The sequence below is a fragment of the Schistocerca gregaria genome, chromosome 1 (genome assembly GCF_023897955.1).
Source record: "Schistocerca gregaria isolate iqSchGreg1 chromosome 1, iqSchGreg1.2, whole genome shotgun sequence".
NCBI classification, from domain to species: Eukaryota; Metazoa; Arthropoda; class Insecta; order Orthoptera; family Acrididae; genus Schistocerca; species Schistocerca gregaria.
Window position 1 is genome coordinate 853,289,799 of NC_064920.1, and position 22,777 is coordinate 853,312,575.

At 40.8% G+C, this 22,777-nt stretch overlaps 1 protein-coding gene across 1 annotated transcript in view; it reads right to left on the bottom strand.

Annotated features, from left to right (window-relative positions):
• LOC126272724 (pyrimidodiazepine synthase-like) overlaps window positions 1-22,777 on the bottom strand; it is a 127,509-nt gene that overhangs the window by 87,940 nt on the left and 16,792 nt on the right. The window contains exon 2 of the mRNA XM_049975784.1: window positions 9,565-9,896. Coding sequence (XP_049831741.1) covers window positions 9,565-9,896 — 332 coding nt within the window. The remainder of the gene's footprint in view (window positions 1-9,564; window positions 9,897-22,777) is intronic.

Sequence of the window (22,777 nt, forward strand, 5' to 3'; positions counted from 1 at the left end):
TAAAACTTCCAACGGTGGTTCAGTTAGTGTATATCCTGTGACAATAGCAGGAACACAGAGAGAATAATATGTTAAACCCAGGAACGCATATACATTAACAATTGTTGTAATACTTACAGAATGAATTTCAACCTTTTGCTGGCATGGCTAGAGTATTGTGAGTGCCACCTTTACTCCTTGTCAGTTACTATACAACTGAAATATGTGTAAGATGTTGCAACTTATAACTGAACAGAACTAATTTCGGAAAAGCAGAAATAGCAATTGAACATTGACCGAACAAGAGAATTATATTCAAAAAAAGAAATGCATAAAATTACAATAGGCACAAAGAAACAGGATGACAAAAACAAAAAAAGTAGACTCCTAACACTCAAAAAATTCAGAGAGAAACTCCAATATGAAACCAGTATTATTTGTAAAGCAGGCAATGGAAACATAGTTGTTCTTACAGACAAACAATGCTACATTCACAAAGGACAAGTGTTCATTCCCATAACAATATTTAAAAAAATTAAAAACAGATCCAACAAACAGATTCAGGCTAAGACAAAATTATCTTTAGAAATACACATTACACAGAAATGTAATATTCGCGATGGATAAAGTAAATGATAACCGTATAAACGTCTTCGATATAACCATTAAAAAAGAGAACAGAGAGCATAGCTTTGAAATTTACCACCAATCTATAATAACTGACACAATCATACATCACACTTAAAAATACACATACTCACCGAAACAGTCAGCACTGAGATACCAGCTTCATAGACTGAACAAAGTACCTCTCAGCACAGAAAGCTAGTAGAAAGTACTAGACGTCACACAAATAGTTATGATCAGTGGATACATATTCATTAAAAAAATTAAACAACAAACACAGTCAATAAATGCAATACATACACAGCCACAAACAACAGCACAACAAAACACCACACAAACAAGCACACACAGTGACAGAACGACACAAAAATACATGAGAACAAGGAAGAAGATTCAGACTCGCACATAAAAACAAACATTTTCAAAATATAAGGCATAAATATAGCTCTCAAAACAGACAATTCAGTACAAGTAAAATCCAAAAATAACAAAAGCACATATATCTATCAGAAAGCAGGAATATACCAACTAAAATACAACACATATAATTGGAGGTATATGGGACAAACCAGCGGAACATTTCACACCTTATATAAAGAACATACCAGAGTATCGAAATATGGGATGAGCTACTCAACTTTTGCACAACATTCTTGAGAAAACGAACGTAAACCTAGTAAAAGAGAGAAAGGCGTGAAAATAGTTAGAATATATAATGAAAATACCGCCTAGCTTTACAAGAATGTTATTATATGCAGGTATAGAAAACAAAGCCTGCAAAGAAGCTAGTGCTATATGACCAAGGGAATATGAGTAAGCACTCACTGTTTACACTGACTGGTCGTATTAAAGACAGATCACAAATCCCATTCCTCTTGTGATTATATAAATGAAAATGGAAACGAATTAATAATAACAAAAAATATACAATAAGATGAAAAGAAACTCCGCCATAGCCAGTCCCAAGCATGGATGAGATAAGCGGAGAGGAACACCTCTTTATAAAAGCCGTGGTTCACCTGGTCTGGTTTGATATTACCTCGTGAGGTCCCTTGACCAGGGTAAAGTGAAGCCCTTGATGGCGGTGAAGACGAAGATGAAGATCGTCAGTATGGTGGGACTGGTGGAAGAGCCATCCCTGTTTTTAGGGGTAATATAAAAGCTACAAATTAAAATGCAAATGGATCGTTCCCACATCAGGCAGCCTTTGTTCAGTGTCTCTACCTGTGAGTGGGCAGGCTTAAACAATACTCTGGGACTCTAATCTCAGTTTCAAATATGAATTGGCGCTAATTAATTCCTCAGCGAGATTATCAAATACCTTATGCATGACGGATATTTCTCCAAGTGGTACTATCTCAGAAAACTCCGACCTACAAAACAAATCCTTCTTGACACAAAGCAGTGCAACCAGACTAACAGTTTCTGGGGCGCCCAGAGTAACAAGCAAAGTGAAGGACCCACAATGTGGTGGATGCCATACATGTTACGAATTACTTATTTGGCAAACTAAACATAAATTCACTTTTGAAAACAGGGAAATTGTTGTTGTTGTTGTTGTTGTTGTCCCCAGCCTGAAGACTGGTTTGATGCAACTCTCTATAACATTCTATCCTGTGCGAGCCTCTTCATCTCCTAGTAACCTCTGCAACCTACATCCTTCTGAATCTGCTTACCGTATGCATCTCAGTCTCTCTCTACGATTTTTACCCTCCACTCTTCCATCCGATACTAAACTGTTGATCCCTTGATGTCTCAGAATGTGTCCTGTCAACCGATGCTTTCTTGTAATCACTTTCTGCCACAAAATTCTTTTCTCTCCAGTTCTATTCAGTACTTCCTTTTTTGTTATGTGATCAATCTATTTAATCTTCAGCGTTCTTATGTAGCACCACATTTCGAAAGCTTCTTTTCTCTTTTTATCTAAACTGTTTATCGTCTGTGTTTCACTTCTACATGTGTCTACACTCCAAGCCAATACCTTCAGAAAAGACTACATAACACTTAAATCTATAGTCGATGGAAACAATTTTTTAAGTTTTTTTGCAATTGTCAATCTACATTTTACATCCTCTCTACTTTGACCATCATCAGATATTTTGGTGCCCAAACAGCAAAACTCATCTACTACTTTAAGTGTCTCATTACCTAATCCCTTTGCATCACTTGATTTAATTCGACTACATTCCATTATCTTTGTTTTGCTTTAATTGATGTAAAGCTTATATTCTCCTTTCAAGACGCTCTCCATTCCTCTCACCTGCTCTTCCAAGTTCTTTGCTGTCTCTGACAAAATTACAATGACATTGGCAAACTTCAAAGTTTTTATTTCTTCTCCCTGAACATTAATTCCTATTCACAATTTTTCTTTTGCTTCCATTACTTCTTGTTCAACGTACATATCGAATAACATTGAGGATAGACTACAAACCACAGGGTGACTAAAAAACCACAGGGTGACTAAAAGAACTAACGAAAGTATTTGACTAATTCCACATACAGCTTTTGGCTCATCAGAATACTGATACACAGACGAAGACATTATTGAATCCAAGGATTATAGATCTCTCAGAGGAAAGAAACGCTAAAATCCAATAGGAAAAGTTATTGCACATCTAGGAACAGTATTCATAGTAATCAGAACAATAGCTAACTCTGTCATACTTTTTCATTCCCAAATCTTCTCAATTCTTACTCTGAGATCTGCAAATAGGTTTTACTCCTTAATTAACTGATACGTTTTACACCTTAATTAACGGTCATGCTCCTATAAATGAGGACAATAAAAGGAAGCCAGGAAAAGTTGAAACTTTTCTGGTAGTTATGGAATATAAACCATCAAAGGTTTCATCAAAGAATCTTAAAATTTTGCTAGGGGAATTCAATGCTCAGATTGCAAAAGAAAGAAAGTTCAAGACAAGTGTTGGTGAGCATAAAAAAATGGGGAAAGACTAACAGAAAAATGAAGAGGCTTTAACCTTAATGTCCCCAAATTTTATGGAATTGCCAAGGGAAACGAAAATCATCTTATACAAACATAGGATTATTTCAGACCCATCATGTAGCTATATCCTTGAAATCACAAAGAAATCATGAATATCAAAGTTAGAAATGGTGCTAATACAGAAATAGACCACCGTTTAATCACAATAGGAAAGGAAATTTATCTGCAATTAAAGATTCCAAGAGAAGGGCAAAGGATTTATAAAACTGATAGTGATGTTATGGAAAAGAAAAACAAAAAACAAAAAAAAAGAACAAGAATTTCAGGAGTGGCTAAATATAGATTCAGAAGATCGGGAGGAGATTAAAAGAAAATTTGTCAAAACAGTCCTCGAAATAGCGACACAAAAAACGTAGAAGGTAGAACGAACAGTGTGAAAAAGCATTACTACTTAGAAAACAAGCCCAGCAGAAATAGTACTGCGCCAAAAGAAATGAAGAGTTGATCATCTTCAAACAACAAAAGTGTAAAATATGAAAACGCTAAGGGCGTTGAAAGCAAGTTTCAAAGCAACCATCTATCTCTAACTGAGGAAGACTACCAAAGCAACCATTCCTCGAACTTCTATAAAACTTTTAAACCAAACTTACCAACCACCTAACTTATGCTTCAAAAATAAAGATGGAAAATTAGCTGTAAACAACCAAGAAAACTGTGAAATATTAGCAAACTACACTCTTAAAATGTTGTCTTATTATACACTCCTGGAAATGGAAAAAAAACACATTGACACCGGTGTGTCAGACCCACCATACTTGCTCCGGACACTGCGAGAGGGCTGTACAAGCAATGATCACACGCACGGCACAGCGGACACACCAGGAACCGAATGGCGCTAGCTGCGCAGCATTTGTGCACCGCCGCCGTCAGTGTCAGCCAGTTTGCCGTGGCATACGGAGTTCCATCGCAGTCTTTAACACTGGTAGCATGCCGCGACAGCGTGGACGTGAACCGTATGTGCAGTTGACGGACTTTGAGCGAGGGCGTGTAGTGGGCATGCGGGAGGCCGGGTGGACGTACCGCCGAATTGCTCAACACGTGGGGCGTGAGGTCTCCACAGTACATCGATGTTGTCGCCAGTGGTCGGTGGAAGGTGCACGTGCCCGTCGACCTGGGACCGGACCGCAGCGACACACAGATGCACGCCAAGAGCGTAGGATCCTACGCAGTGCCGTAGGGGACCGCACCGCCACTTCCCAGCAAATTAGGGACACTGTTGCTCCTTAGGTAACGGCGAGGACCATTCGCAACCGTCTCCATGAAGCTGGGCTACGGTCCCGCACACCGTTAGGCCGTCTTCCGCTCACGCCCCAACATCGTGCAGCCCGCCTCCAGTGGTGTCGCGACAGGCGTGAATGGAGGGACGAATGGAGACGTGTCGTCTTCAGCGATGAGAGTCGCTTCTGCCTTGGCGCCAATGATGGTCGTATGCGTGTTTGGCGCCGTGCAGGTGAGCGCCACAATCAGGACTGCATACGACTGGGGCACACAGGGCTAACACCTGGCATCATGGTGTGGGGAGCGATCTCCTCCACTGGCCGTACACCTCTGGTGATCGTCGAGGGGACACTGAATAGTGCACGGTATATCCAAACCGTCATCGAACCCATCGTTCTACCATTCCTAGAGCTTCAAGGGAACTTGCTGTTCCAACAGGACAATGCATGTCCGCAAGTATCCCGTGCCACCCAACGTGCTCTAGAAGGTGTAAGTCAACTACCCTGGCCAGCAAGATCTCCGGATCTGTCCCCCCAATGAGCATGTTTGGGACTGGATGAAGCGTCGTCTCACGCGGTCTGCATGTCAAGCACGAACGCTGGTCCAACTGAGGCGCCAGATGGAAATGGCATGGCAAGCCGTTCCACAGGACTACATCCAGCATCTCTACGATCGTCTCCATGGGAGAATAGTAGCCTGCATTGCTGCGAAAGGTGGATATACACTGTACTAGTGCCGACATTGTGCATGCTCTGTTGCCTGTGTCTATGTGCCTGTGGTTCTGTCAGTGTGATCATGTGATGTATCTGACCCCAGGAATGTGTCAATAAAGTTTCCCCTTCCTGGGACAATGAATTCACGGTGTTCTTATTTCAATTTCCAGGAGTGTATTTTAAGAAGCTGTTAAACTGTGAGGTACCAATAACAAAATTTATAGAAAGAAATTTGAGGATATATTAAGAGAGACTCAGACTCTCCCAGCACGATGGAGCATGACAAGCCACCCGGGGAAGATTCAGTAACAGCTGAAATACTGAAAATGGCAGCTACTAAAACTGTCAGATAGCTACATGAAATGAACATTAGAGACCATTAATTCGTCCAGCCACAAAGAAGGTGATAAAACTGACCGCGACTGCGACAACTATAAAGGAATTTCTCTCCTTCCAATAACTTAAAAAATTCTTTTAAAATAATTGCTAACCAGGCCGGAAATCCAACGGGTGAGAGCACCAAGGAGGGTTTAGTAAAGAACAATCCTGTGTAAAACGAATTGTAATGTGAAACTTACAATTAGATGTAGAAGAACGAGGTTCAAAAGCATGTACATAACATTTGTACGTTTCAAAACAAGCATATGATTCGGTTCATAGGTTAACATTATTCAACACCTTAAATGATTTTGGAGATGACAGAAAAAAGCTGCATTGACAAAAAACACACTTACAACACAAATGCCAAATTAAATTATTAGGTGAAACCTCCAAGGCTGTTGAAATCGAAACTATGGCAAGACAAGGAGATGACCTATCCACCCTTCTGTTCAATTGTGCACTACAAAAGGTAAACAGGGAATGGAGAAAAAGAACAGGAGCAGAAGAAATTTAAAAAATCCCCTTTGGGAGAAAAGGGGATAATCTGATTTTTGACTTTTGTCTTTTGCAGAAGATCTTGCCATCTTAGCTGAATCTATGGAAGATGCAACAAGATGGAAAAAATATCCTGCAAGAGACAGCTTCAAGGCATGGCTACGTATATGGTTTGAAAAAACAGAGTACATGACAAATGCGAAGGAGGCACCGAAACACATGAAAATTGATTACGGAAGAATAAAAAAGACTACAAAATTTAAATACCTAGATGAAATAATGAAATCAAATACTATATACAAATAAGCTAACTTAGCAAGGTCAAGGAAAGAAAAGACACGTATAGCAAGAAGCCTATTTGTATAGATTCAAAACTGCGGTACAGGTAGTACAACACTGTCACGCCTTTATAGTTCAGAATGCCTTTCGTTAAATACAGCTACACTGTTGGGTGTAATAGAAAAAAAAGGAAGAAAAGTAATCAAGAAAGTCTTGGGAGCAAAATACGAGAATGGAAAATGGAAATTTAGAAGTAATAAATAGATTTATGAAAAAATGGAACCTATAGCAAACACATTGTAGAAGAGAAGAGCTGTGTTCTATAGACACTAAAATGGCAAGATGAAAAGAAAGTAACAAAAAGTATTCTTAACTTTCTGGCACAAACTCAAAAACAACAATGACATGGGTCAAAGCAGACCTGAGGGAAATAAAAATAATGAAGGAAGAAATACGAGAAAGAGAAAAATTCAGAGCAAAAATAAAAAGTTTTAAGGGCTTTCAGGAGAAAACAGATAAGGCAGACGCAACAGGAATAGAAAAAAAATAAAGAGTACAGACACACACACAGACAACTTACGTCAACACGTATATCGTCGAACAAAAAACAATTGAAAGCAAAAGCTGAGTAAGTTCAAATACTTACAGAAAGGAATGACACTGTAGACACAGAAACGGCAGTTACAGTGCTGTATTTTAAAAACAGAATGACCATAAAGAAAACCGCAAGCTTTCACCAAGGATGCTACACGAGAGAAAGGTAGTTGTCTTGTAAATAATGAGTTACACACTGATCTATAACTCTCTTTCCATCTTACCATAAAATCTTCAATGAACGGTTTTATATCTATAATCCACATACGCGAGCAAAAACATCGTGTACTAATGCAGGCCTTAGTTATAAGGTGAAACGCGTCTAGGTGTAAAAGTTAAATAAAAAACTTAGTTTGTGGTGTGAAAAAGTCGTTTTCTTTTAAACTACTGCAATTTAGATATGTCGTTAGTTGCCTTTTGAATCTGGATCTGTTATTCAGTTTTCTAATATAATAGGATTATTCCAGAATGGGGTTTCTTCTAGTGAAGAGGACTTCGATAAAGTGAGTGTCTACTGCAACGGAGTGGGTCAGATGAGATTGTGCTGTAATAGGAATGAGTGCATCTGCTGTGTTGTGCTGACTAGAATGTTAAGATCGAGGGGAGATATGAGAGACTGTATACGTAGATAAGACGGTACAGAAGCAGAGTGTATGGAAATCCCTGTTCTTGTCTGCACGTACCTAGAATAGCTGTGGGTAATATGGTGAAATATGATGAAAGAGTCGTATTTCACAGACGTATCACAGCCGTTTGTCGCAAGTTCCAGGAGTTTGCTGAGAAAGACCTTACAGGCTAACATCGCTATAATCGATAGTTGGAATTATAAGTGTTGTAAATCTTTCTTTTTCACGTCAAAAAGGAAGAGCTTTTTATGTATTGGTAGGGTATGAAGATAAGCGAACGCTTGACTGCATGCTTCCAGACTGCAGCTATATATTTAGTCGAGGGTAGCTTTTCGTCTATTAATGCACCTGGACTTTTTGCCGATGGAGTGAAACTGGTATTGGTCCCATTTAAAATTAAAGACGGTACGGATTCACGATATTTGGGACTAATGACTCTAGAATGACCAACCAGGACAGCTTGGCTTTTGAAAGGATTGAGCTTTAACCTTATACATTGCCCTATTTAATAGTGTACACGGGTAAACATCGAAATTGTCGATATCTATCTTCAAGTGTAGTGGTTATGCGCTTAGAAATAGCTAATTCGTCAACGTATGTATAATAGAATTGCACTGGTGACATCACTGACTTACAATGGGAATAACATATTACCGAATCTTGGAGGCCGCCTGATAATATCCGTTTCCATTGTAGTTAATCATTCGCATATCTCCATGCCCTACCAATACAGAAAAAAAACTCTTCCTTTTTGATGTGAAAAAGAAAGCTGTAAAACGCTTATAGTTTTAACTATCTATTTCCGCGATGTTATCAAATGGCTCTGAGCACTGTGGGACTTAACACAGCGATGTTATCCTGTAAGGTCTTTCTCAGCAATGGAGCCGGGCAAGATGAAATTATGCCACTGCGTTTGGAGAGCAATTTATGCTGCTACGTTTGGCAAATAAAATATCGAAGCCGACATTGTCATAGGCTTTACGAAAGTCTAAGAATAACCTGAGAGTTGCTTCTTGTCTATTCATTGGAAGCTTCATTTCGTATGTTACTTTCATTAAAGCGAATGTTGTGTAACGAAGTAGGTTGAAGGACATGTAATGACTCCTGGATCCTTGAAAACGTTTACTCAAAGCTATATAAGTGCTACGAAGTATATACGTCGACTGAGACGTAATTTTCATAATATAAAACGAATCAGAAACCGATATTACAATTTTCTTCAGGTGAAGAATATCTCAAAAACGAAGGAAGATATCATGTTATGAGCTCATAAATCAAACATTATCTTTGGCATGTGTTGAATTTCGGAACAAGAACAAGTGGCTTGACCCAAGAAATTACCTTAATAATCTCGCTCGGAATAAAACAGCAATGGTGGGATATAATTTACGATAAACTTACTAAACAAATGACAAGAATACTGCAAGCAATTGTACAAGCTCAAAAAATAAACAAAAGTTATTGGTAAACATGTTTCAGCCTACTTTTGTTTCTTACACGTGTATTTTAAGATATGACTGTAAGCCGGAAATATATATTCTTGTTTCTTTTTTCTTTATGATGGGTCACTGTAGTTCAATAAAATACCAAAAAATGAGAATATGTTATGATAATATAGTAGACAGCACATTTAAATACTGTGACCAACCTTCCCGAAAGTCTCCAGTAGGTGCTTGTGGTGAAGGTTCTTATCCTGGTCAGTAGACCACAGGGGTGGTTCTGGGTACTTTTGGTTTAGGTAGTCCGATATGTCGACGGACTCGACGACCACCTCTCCACCAGCCATCTCTAGGGCGGGCACTTTTGCCTCCGGATGCACTTTGCTGTACCACTCCGGCTTGTTCTTCAGGTTGATGTCCACCATCTCGAAGGGGACGCCCTTGGCAGCCAGGGCGAGGCGCGCCCGCTGTGCGTACGGGCAGTACAGCATGGAGTAGAGTCGCAGCTTGCCCGCCTCCACTGGCGGCGGCTGCGGGTCACCTGCCGACACACAAAACGAACCTGCTTTTGCTGTTGTTGCTGCTTTGTTATATACTGATAAAACTAAAATAGAAAATTGTGGATATGCGGTAAAACATCAACGATCTCCCGAAAAAGTGGGAGGACGGGAGAATGGGAGTAGTAGTTCTAGTCACTGACGCGTAAAATGGAAAGTGTGAGATTCGAAGGAGCTTGATTTCAAAGAACCCATGTTTTGGTTATAGAGATCTTTGTTAAGTAACGGGTGATCAAAAAGCCAGTATAAATTTGACAACTGAATAAATCACGGAATAATGTAGATAGAGAGGTACAAATTGACACACATGCTTGGAATGACATGGGGTTTTATTAGAACCAAAAAAATACAAAAGTTCAAAAAATGTGCGACATATGGCGCTTCATCTGATCAGAATAGTAATAATTAGCATAACAAAGCACTAGAAAGCAAAGATGATGTTCTTTACATAAAATGCTCAATATGTTCACCATCATTCCTCAACAATAGCTGTAGTCGAGGAATAATGTTGTGAACAGCACTATAGAGGATGTTCGGAGTTATGGTGAGGCATTGGCATCGGATGTTGTCTTTCAGCATCCCTAGAGATGTCTGTCGATCGCGATACACTTGCGACTTCAGGTGACCCCAAAGCCAATAATCGCACAGACTGAGGTCTGGGGACCTGGGAGGCCAAGCATGACGAAAGTGGCGGCTGAGCAAACGATCATCATCAAACGACGCGCGCAAGAGATCTTTCATGCGTCTAGCAATATAGGGTGGAGCGTCATCCTGCATAAACATCGTACGTTCCAGCAGGTGTTTATCAGCCAGGCTGGGGATGATGCGATTCTGTCACATGTCGGCGTACCTCTCACCCGTCACGGTAGCAGTTACAAAACCAGAATCATGCATTTCCTCGAAGAAAAAAGGCCCGATAACGGTAGATGTGGTAAATCCAACCCATACCGTGACTTTCTCGTCGTGCAATGGAGTTTCCACAACAGTTCTAGGATTTTCGGTAACCCAAATTCTGCAGTTGTTGGCGTTGACAGACCCTAGGAGCGTGAAATGAGCTCCGTCGATCCACAACACGTTACTCAAACAATCGTCATCTTCCGCCATCTTTTGAAACGCCCACACCGCAAATGCCCTCCGCTTCACTAAATCGCCAGGTAACAGTTCATGGTGCCGATGGATTTAGTACGAATAGCACCGGAGCGTACGCCTAAGTGCCAACCAAACAGTAGTGTATGGAATGCCGGTGCGACGTGCGACTGCACGAGCGCTGACTTCTCCGTGCATAGACGAATCCGCTACGGTCTCCATTTCTTCCTGAACTGTCTCAGCAGCATTACGCCTTGTGCTCGGTCAGCCACTACGGGGTCTATCGTCTAAACAACCCGTGGCTTCGAACTTCGAAATCATCCTCGCCACAGCTGCATTGGTCAACGGACCTTTACCCGTTCGAATCCCCTTCCTATGGCGATACGATCATAACGCTGAACTAGCACATTCTCCATTTTGATAATACAGCTTCACTAAAAGCGCCTTTTTAGGTAAGGTCAACATGCTGCGACTGCTGACGCATCTGATTCTCTCTCTCATTACAGCTGCTTTTATACACGATTGTCATGCGCAGTCCCTGACGCTTTGCTCTCCAGCGCCATCTATCATAAATTTTGTGAACTTTGTTGTTTTTTTTTGTTCTAATAAAACCCCATGTCATTCCAAGCATGTGCGTAAATTGTTACATCTCTATCTACATTATTCCGTGGTTTATTAAGTTTTCAAATTTATACTAATTTTTTGATCACCCGGTATGTTTATGATTACCTACAAGGGTTAATCTGGGCAACATTACAAGCAAGGTCCCTGTAAGCTCCCTAAAAACACTAGGGGAGGAAAAAGAAACACCATCGTCATTAACACAGCATATGTAAGGTGTCAGGCAAATCCAACACCTTCCATGAAAACCCTGACATGATAAGCAAATCCAGTAGTATGTCACATAGCTCCGAATTAATCGTGACATTAAATTAACCGAAGTAATACAAGTAACAAGTGAGCAAATGGAATACCACAGACTAACACAAGAATGCCCAAATGCATGTCGTACCTTCCCACCAAGAGACTGGCGCAGTTCCGAGGGGAGAAACGAGGACAGAATCCGAGAGCAGAACCGTGTTAAGCTAGAAGGCCCTACGATAAGGGAAGGTCTGGACACCTACGGCGCCAGCTAACCAGTAGGGCCACACAACCCGCACGTTTTAGCGTGAGACTTTTTCGCGTCTCAGGTACGTCAAGGAGCACGCCCTGGCCCATGTTAAAAGATAGAGCCCTCCAGAAGAACAGTATAGATCTTACGATAACGCTAAAAGGACCACACCAGCTGTAGGTTTTAGCGTGAGACTTTTTAGCGTCTCTGTTACGTTGCAAACTTTAAAAACATTGCCCCACCACGAAAAGTATAACGTTCCTCATTGGATAGACAGAATCTTTGTAGGCAGAGCTTAAAGTTAACATTGAGACCCTGATTGGTCAGATGAAAACACAGCCAGATAGTTTTTTTTAAACCAACTTCGGTAAATTGTAGTAAGGAGAAGTTAGGAGAGTTAGTTCCGAGACGGCGAGCTGGATGGCTGCTGCGCCGGCCGCCGCCTCCCTGACGAACACCGACAAGGTAATGAACGCACGCTATGCCGCATAACAGCGCATAAAGCTACACTCAGAACTGCAAAAGTCTCATCTTTTAACCCCTTTTTTGCGCAATACTAGTGTCGATCGTTAATTAAAACTCATGGTGTTCACATTTGCCACTTGAAGAACAGATCTGAAACGCGATGATTTTTCTTTTATATAGTTATTGAGCAGCCACATCAGCCACTGTAATTTACAACAAGTTAGATAAGTTATTAAAGATAATTGAGGGTCACTGTAGACCATTTTGATAGTTTTCTCTTTTGTGAAACTTAAATTAAACGTAGATTATAGATGTGATATGGCATAGGTCATCCTTTGATCCATTGTAGAACTTGGAAACCCATTCAGGGAATATTCGTTCACATTTTTGTTGGACGCTATTGGTTTTTACCATCCTGTATTAAAACACTTCCTTTTATCAATAGTGCAATTTATAAACCATGTTTTGTGAGTAGAATAAAATTTCCAATGGTAAACTTAACTGCTTTTTCGACGTTATTTTACCAGCTAACTAAAAATAGGAAAGCCTTGAACCCTTTCCACTAAATTTAGTTAGTATTAAGATTCTTTTACAGGGAGTGCAGTGGAGCTGACGCTGAGATCATTTAGTATTTGGTTATATCATCGCTAGTCTGACTGAACTCTTCTGAATTCTACATGTCATGTGTGGTCTGGCGTCTCCTTACCAGCAACAGGTCCCAGGTTCAAACTAGTTAATTCCCTAAAAAACACGCTCAGAGCGTCGTTGCGCGAAAGTGGTAGGGAGACTCGATATAGAACAAACAGACACCACCATGAATGTTTAGACGTATGCTGTACGTAAATTAGTATTGATTAGTATTAGTATTAGTACTGATGTGTGTGGTGGACACAAAGCTCAAACATCAGAACTATTACGTTTACAATATACACATTTCTCCTGGATGAAAACTTTTGAACTAACATATGAGGAGCGACAAAGGCGAAGAGGTAGTTCACTTCGACAAATGATCGTTGTAAATTTGTTGTAAATCACACAGCAACTTCGTCGTTCTTAGCTTGTCTCCGTCTCATAGAACTCTCCTGTATATAATTCTGTGAGAAGCGGCCACAGATTTGCGCTCCAGTGGCATTTTTTGGGTTCCGTACCTAAACCGGTGAAAATTCTTCTGAGCTCCATTAAATTCCACAGACTCTTGCTACTGCCTTGCCCTTCAACAAGCAGTGGCTCATGCAAGATGGAGCAAGGCCACATACTGCAAACACTGTGTTGGAGTTTTTACACGAACATTTCGACATGCGGATCATTTCACTCAGTTTTCCAGGTCGCTTCAATGACGGACAAAATTGGCCCCCCAATAGTCCAGACCTCAATCCATGTGACTTTTCCGAAACGTCCACGTGATTTAATGGAGCTCAGAAGACTTATTCTTCAAGCTCGTAGTGAAATTACGGAAGAGATGTGCCGTAGGGTAATCACTAACTTCAGTGTTCGTTTGAAGGAAGTTAGGAAACGAAATGGTGGACATATTGAGCAAGTGCTGAGTTAGAACAAATCTCCATGGACGGCTCTTCATTGTAGTAATTGTTCCTTTCAGATTGTATTGACAATAAAGTTTATATTCAAAAACAAAATGGTAACACATTTCGTGAGCCACCCTGTATTATGCACAAGGAAGTTACGATACAGCGGCAAGCAATTATCTTAGTGGACTTGCTGTAGGAGCGGAGCGCCAGGGATGTTTTGATTCAGTAGCGGTAGGAGCTGCGAAACAGAGATGTGTTTCTTCATCTGCGGTTAGAGCCATGAAACGCAGGTAAGTTATGTTGCACGTCGCAAGAACCGGTTCGATAGATACAGAAGCAGCGGAAAAGGGAGGTATTAATGTAAAAGCGATAAGAACTGCGAGAAAACAATGCTTCTGTTCGGTTGCGGTTGGAGCCGCAAAATAAAGACAAATTGTACTGAACATGGTAGGTACCGGTTCGATGGCTGGATGAGGCGCGAGAGAGAGAAAAGTTAATTCGAAGCAGTCAGAGCCGGTTGCATGGCAGTAGAAGTTGCGAACCAGTGTACTAATTTGGTTGCGTTTGGAGCTGTGAAGGCAGAAAAATGATACTACAGGAGGAAACCCGCTAGAGAAGACAGAACAAAGGGCAAAGAGAATTAACTGGTCTCAGACAGCAACGAATTTTCAGAGTGAGTGTAGACATACAGAATGTGTGGGAAGCGATTATACCTAAGCAACAAGTGAGACCAGGAGTTTACGAACCAGAAGCACTGATTACCTTAAGAGACAGCACATACACTATGTGATCAAAAGTATCCAGACACCCCCCCCCCCCCAAAAAAAACATACGTTTTCTATGTTAGGTGCATTGTGCAGCTACCTACTGCCAGCGACCTCAGTAACCATTAGTCATCGTGCGACAGCAGAATTCAAATGCCTCTGAGCACTATAGGACTTAACATCTGAGGTCATCAGTCCCCTAGAACTTAGAACTACTTAAACCTAACTAACCTAAGGACATCACACACATCCATGCCGGAGGCAGGATTCGAACTTGCGACCGTAGCGGTCACGCGGTTCCGGACAGATGCACCTAGAACCGAGGCCGGTGCGAGAGCAGAATGGGGTGCTCCGCGGAACTTACTGACTTCGAACGTGGTCAGGTGGCCAGGTATCGTACCATACGTGTCTGCGCGAGATTTACACACTCCTAAACATCCCTAGGTCCACTGTTTCCGATGTGATAGTCAAATGGAAACGTGAAGGGACACGTACAGCACAAAAGCGTACAGGCCGACCTGCTGACTGACAGAGACCGTCGACTGTTGAAGAGGGTCGTAATGTGCAATAGGTAGACTTCTATCCAGACAATCACACAGGAATTCCAAACTGCATCAGGATCTACTGCAAGTGCTATGACAGGCGCGAGGTGAGTAGCGGATTTCATGGTCGTCGCCCCCTCCAGTCAGCCCGCACGCTAGTAGTTCGTTTCTTTCATCAGTCAACTCAACTGAATCGAGTTATCGAGTAGTTGTACTTTCCTACGTAGTACGTGCATCCGCGTCATCGCATTTTATACGTTTCTGTCTGCCACATAGATAGCTAACACATACCTACGGGAAAAAAGTCGCGGCCTTACTACTGATCTAGATACGTTATTCCGTCCCGAGAAAAGTCGCAAATATTCTACTGTTTTGTGATTAAAAAGAGACTAATGGGAGAGATTCTTCAATACAAGCAAAACGAGCATAAGCACCCTTAATGATCGTGATTTTGTTAAGGAAGTGTTGTCTGTTTGTCCTAGATGTGACTAACCTACTTTGCAGACGCTGTACAAGACATTTGCTTGTCTACATGCATTTATTGCTGCAGTAGAAAGAAATTTTTCAACATTGTGGCGTTCAAAGACATGGCTGAGGTCGACAATGAAGGGGATCGACTTAATGGCTTTGCTCTGTTGAACACGAACCCTGACATTGATTGTCCTATTGACGATGTAGTTACCCAATTTGGTAAGAAGAATAGGCGCACAGAATTCATCATTTAAGGAAGACAACCACAATTGTAACTGTTTTATGGTATTGTCTTGCATATGTGTGTAACCAGCTTAAATAAAACTTTCTTAAACTTTGCATGTGGCTTGATTATTTTTTATTACGGTAAAAGTAAAGGTATCTCAAGATATCTTTAGCGCCCTCTCCTTGAGGCTTTTCTGTATCCGCTACTGCTTGGAGGTAACAGCCAACCTAAAAATAACGTAAATACTTAACTAATGTTGTTCCGTTCACTGTCTTCAGTCACCAACAGAAATATCTGCACTTGTACCTATTACACCCTGTATTAGGCTCAGAAGTAAAGGACCATGTGAGGAAGCTTGAGGAGGTCTTTGAGAGGCAAAGTCTCTAAAATTTCAAATTGCAACTAGATAAATGTGAGTTCCGGCGCAAGCACGCAACATTTTTGGGGCGCGTTCATAAAGTAGAAAGGTTAAAGCCTGGTCCAAATGAGGTCGAGGCTGAAAAACAGTATCCACAGACTACTTCACAATTAAAAGTATTTCTGGGCCTATGCGGAGACTATCGTTGTGTCATAAACAGTTACAGTAAAATTGCAGAACTTCCATATCACTTGCTGAAGAAAGGAGTGTCATACAATTGGGGAACAGAACAGGAAGAGGCATTCGACTGTTGAACGAAAACCTGTGAAGCTTTCTGATATTGCAGTATCCTGACTTTAGTCAAGGGTTTATTGTTACAACTGATGTCAGTCAGAACTCGATCATCGCAGTTCTGAGAATGGAAAAATGAGCAGTGACTTGCCTGTTGCTTACGCATCTACAACATTAAACAAAACAGAACAGTTATACAGCACTATAGAGAGGGAAATATCGGCCCTAGGTTGGGCAGCTAAATATTTACAATCGTATTTCTTCGGCCGAAAATACTGTACGTGATGGTCACAAACCACTAACGTGGGTAAGTAGAATTTCTCACCCGTCATCGAGTTTGCTGAAATGAGAAGAACATTATTAGCAAATTCTGTATAAAGGTGGGAAGCGAGATCAGGTCGCAGATGCCCTCTCTAGAATTCAGAACCTGAGGACAGCTATTAATGAAACTGAAGACAATAAAAGAGACTCGAGAAAGATAAACCGAAACGGTTGGGACAGCTGGGGGGAGAGGGGCGGATGTTTAAAAGCCGTTCCTGAGGTCGTAAACGATGGTAAAACGGCGTTGTGGAGAAGGCGAGATTAAGCGAAGCAACTAACACCGACCTTGTGGACGAAGGTGATACATGGGCCATAACAGGGAGCATGGCTGTGCGGAAACCAGCTGCTAGTTTGAGCCCAGAAGAAAAGAAAGCGAACCTGAACAGCAACCATGATTCTCCGGTCTGCAGTCCTCAAGGAATAGGGAGAACTTACGGTAAACTGGGGAAATACTGTACATTGGAGGGAGTAAAAGCCGATATAGAACTGTATACTTGCCATTGCAAAAGCTATAAAAAGAATAAAATTACATAGGCTAAAACTAAAATGGCAATAGAAATAATGAAGATCCCTGAATGTATCTTTGAAAGATGTAATACGGATATCGTTGACCAGCTTTGTCAAAACCGAACGAGGTGGCGCAGTGGTTAGCACACTGGACTCGCATTCGGGAGGAAGACGGTCCGAACCCACGTCTGGCAATCCTGATTTTGGTTTTCCGTAATTTCCCTAGATTGCTTCAGACAAATGCCGGGATGGTTCCTTTGAAAGGGCACGGGCGACTTCGTTCCCCATCCTTCCGTAATCCGATGGGACCGATGACCTCGCGCTTTCGTCCCCTCCCCTAAATCGACCTACCAACTGACTAACTTCGTCAGACAGATAGGAGTAATAAGTACATCCTTGCCTTCCAGGCTGCACTGGCGAAATTTCCATTCATGGAACCCATCGAGAAACAAGACGCTGAAACGGTTGCAGGAGTGCTAGTGGAAAAGATTATTTTATAGTTTGGCATATCATCAGTATTACGTAGTATATGGGTAGCAACTTCATCAGTAAAACAGTGCGAAGGTTATCCAAATTAGTGCGTATAGAGAAAATCAAAATCATGTGCTGCCGCCCGCAGAGTAATTGGATGTTAGGAAAAACACAGGAATTTAGCTTAAATGCTCAGACATTACGCTGAGGTGGCAAGGCATGGAATAGCGATATGGACATATACAGGTATAAAAGGGCAGTGCATTGGCGGAGCTGTCTTCTATACTCAGGTGATTAATGTGAAACCGTTCCCGGCCTGATTATGACCGTATGATGAAAATCAACAGACCTTGAATATGGAGCGGTAGTTGGAAGTAGACATATGCGACAGTCCATTTCGGAAGTCGTTAGCGAAGTCGATAATTCGAGATCCACAGTGTCAATAATGTGCCTAGAATATGACATTTTAGACATAACCTCTTGCCACGGACAACGCAGTGGTCGACAGCCTTCACTTAACGACTGAGAGCAGCGGCATGTGTGTAGATTTGTCAGTGCTAAGAGGTAATCATCACTGGGTGAAATAACCGCTGAAATCAATGTGGACGTACGACGAACGTATCCGTTAGGACAGTGCGGTAAAATGTGGCGTTAATGGGCTATGGAAGCAGACGAGCGACGCGATTGCCTTTGCTAATATCCCGACATCTTCTGCAGTGCCTGTCCTGGCCGCGTGACCACATCGGTTGAACCCTAGACGACTGGAAAACTGTGGACTTTCAGGTGAATCCCGATTTCAGTTGCTAAGTGCTGATGGTAGAGTTCAAGTGTGCCGCACACCCCACGAAGCCATGACACCAAAGTTGTCAACAAAGCACTGTGCAAGCTGGTGGTGGCACTATAATGATGTGAGCTGTATGAACCGATATTGAACGGTTGTGGTTATGTTGGGCTACTTGGAGACCATTTTCGGCCATTCATGGACTTCATGTTCCCAAACGACGATGGAATTTTTATCGATGACAATACACTCTATCACCGGGCCACAACTGGACATTTCGAGCGAATGATTTGGCCGTCCAGATCGTCCGACATATATCCCATCCAACATTTATGGGAAATGAGAGAGAGGTTAGTTCGTGCACAAAATCCTGCTCCAGAAACACGTTCGCAATTGTGGATGTCTATACATGCAACATTGCTGAATATTTTTGCAGGGAACTTCAACGGCTTGATGAGTCCATGCCACGACTAGCTTCTGCATTACATTGGCAAAAGGAGGTTCTACGCTATGTTAGGAGGTTTTCCATGACTTTTGTCACTCCAGTTTATATAGATCAAGCACACAATGGATACTTGGGGTACTTGGTTGTAATATTCAACACAACACCACGTAATGCAGCTGATTACATACTTCGTGAGATGTTCCTTCGCAGAGTACGTAATATACCAGGAGCATTTCAAAAGAATGCAAACACGTAATTAGAATTATGATTGAGTTAAAAGAGCGAATTAGATCTACCTACCAATGTGCACGAACTTCTAATAATGAATCTAAATTGAGGAATAAAGAGTTTTACGGTAAAACCCAACATTCAAAAGAATTCGAACCAGGAGATAAAGTTTTTTATTCGATGAAAGTCTATGTACTGGAAGTCAAGGAAATTAGACGGCCAAAGGCGAGGCGCATGAACTGTAAAACAAATTAAAGGGCCAACTGTGGTAACACAATTAAGAGAGAATGAGAGTCAAAGAGCACACGCCAATCACCCGAAAGATTTTTTTTTAATTACAGGATGGTGCCAATACATCTGACACTGATAATTACCATGATAGAATTTGGGATTACTTCGCTCCAAATAATGACACATCGTTTAGATCAACAACTTACGAAATTCCCGTTTTCCCCAGGATTATACTATGACAACATGAAAAAAGCCAGTCTTTATACTGTAACATGGAATTATTTTAATTTAGCAGAATTGAAGAGGATTCTACCAAAGAAACTTTCCTCTACTTAATATGAATACTTTAGAATGTGCAAGTGTAAAACATGTATCACAATGCCATAAAGGCGAAACACAGAACTCTCGAAGTCTGAATCGACCATTAGCTCGGCATGAAAAAAAAGAACGGAAATGTTTGTTGGAGAAATCAGTAAGATATTACCTGGAACTCTAGATGTAGATAACGCATCGTATTTTACGACAAAAATGTGATGTGTTAGAGGGAGAAAAAAAACAGCTCTTAAGATTAACTAGGGGGCAAGTCACAACAGTAAAGTTTGTGGTAACGAGGTTTAATCAGGTAGTACATTACATAGTGAGAAATGAACAGATCATTGCACAAAGAATGAAAAAGCTCAGTTAGCGTATAACACACTGCGAGAATAGCACTGATAGACGGTGATAGAGAGCTATTGTATTGATAAACATTAATGAGCAGCTAATCAAGCTAAAGTTTATCTTTAATGAGCTCGATTGGGAATAACTTTTGCTACTTGCAGCAATATTAAATGCGCAGAAAGATATTTTGGAACCTATCTAATTATTCTTGGGTAAGTAATCATACATCTGTAGTTGATGAAAGATGACATTAAATACAAGCGATTCTCGATAGCATTTACCGAGGGCAATCGTTATCAGTTGCTAAAAGTAATCGACCTTGATGTGTTCATTACCGGTAATATTTTAGGTTATGTATGAAATATGCCCCTTGTAGACAGCAGTGTATTAGACACGCATAAAATTCCTATCGAATCAGACGCAAGAAAGCAGTTGTTTATGTAAGTAGCCCCAGAGAAGGAGTTGTTGTTAATAGACTATGGTAAAAGAAAATATGTAAAGCCGAATAATGATCAGTTATTACGTAAAAAGGTAGATCAAGGTGATCGAGTGCGTAAGCAGATGTTTGTTCTTTTGCCTGCATATGATTACGAGATGTGTGTAGCAAGGATTTTACAAACAGTTACGAAGATACCTAAAGACTCTACCCAAACTTATATAATGCCAAACGAAAGTGTCTCTACGCAGACAAGGAGTAATCAATGCTTATTTGAAGGACAAAAAGATGAACGTCTCATACGGTTATGTAGCGATTATGAAACTATTGATGTAGTTATTCGTGGTACAAGAAATTTGAAATTTTTGGTTAAATGTAGAGGATATGACGCCTAAACACTGATACAACCAGAATATGCGGTATTATTAGAACAAACGTAACCAATAATGATAGAGTTCCAAACTTGAAGATGGACACAGAGTGCCGTATTATTAATCAAGTAAAAAGGAATATAACAGGACTTACTTTGAATATGCGGTTGAGCATGTGATAGGACAGATGATTTAAATGCAGCAGATCCTAAGTTCGGCGAGTTGGAGACTGAAATTTTGTATCAGCAAAGGACTGCTTTCAGTGGTTTTCCAGTAAGTGGTATACCCATTTGGTATTGCATATTATGAGTGTGGTTTTGTGTATTTGTCGACACTGTAAATGATGCAGAGATTGTTTTCGGTTGATGTATAGAACCATAGATGGCAATTATTGCAAGAAAACGTGTGTGAAGAATAAGATAGAAATAGGTATCTTGGTAGGGAATAGGTCAGACATCAACCTCTCTAAGACATTTAGGAGAAAATGAAGGAAATATATCTCAGAGCATGCCCTGTAAAAATGGGGCTAGAGATAATGGTAATTAACGTATCATAGAAGAGTTGTAAGATATTTGGAAAATGCAGGGAGTAGACAGCCCTTAGTGTTAATGTCAAGAACATGCAAGAGATAAACCTAAGATTTAAAGTTGTAGTAAATTGTGGAGTATACTTGTAATCGAAATGAGGGTGGCCAAAATGAAATTGCGTGTGCACTTGAAAAGAAAAGAAAAAGATCACGTGGTCCTGATAGAAGAGAGTTTCGTGTAGATGTATAATAAATTGTGCATTCATAATGTGTTAGGTGCTTTGTGCAAATGTATGAATTGCAGATAAATTGTGTAATTCAAGATCAAGAATTATCACTGCATTGTGCACATAAAAGTACTGTAAAGTAATGTGTGTAATTCAAAGTGAGGAAATTATTGTGTATAGTATATTTTGAAAGAGATATATAATTAATTGTTCATATAAGGAAAATGTGTGTTACAAGATTGACGACGAATTGAAAAGTGTATATGTATAGTGTAATTAAAGTGTAAATAAGGAAAAACGCATGGGAAAAAGTATCAATAAAATTGCAGCACATTCTAACATAACTGACAGAAAAGATTGTAGTCTTCGACTGTACAGACTACCAATCTTCCCGCTGGGAGGGAGGCATCGCGAATAATTCACGTGAGGTACTAAGAGTAGACGGCGTTATAATGTGTGGGGTTAAAAGAGAAAACTAACGTCAACAGCGTGGCAAGGAAGCAGGTGAGACTGATTTTACGGTCAGGGTGGTGTGGGCTACGTGACTGGTTGCAGAGCAGTTTCTGGAAGGAATAGATGTCAGGAGCACAGGGCTTGATTGCGTGGGAGGCGCGTCATGCGAATCATTATGTGAGAATCGTTCTGAAAGTAATGCCTCCTATTTTTATTAAAGGATACTACTGGAGATACACAAATCACAACAGCACAACTAAACAGAGCAACATTTCAGGTATAGACTATCATTTTTCCACATAGTCACCACTATTCGTCATGCACTTTTGCCAACGATAATCCAGAGGTTGCATGCCGCGGTTGTAAAA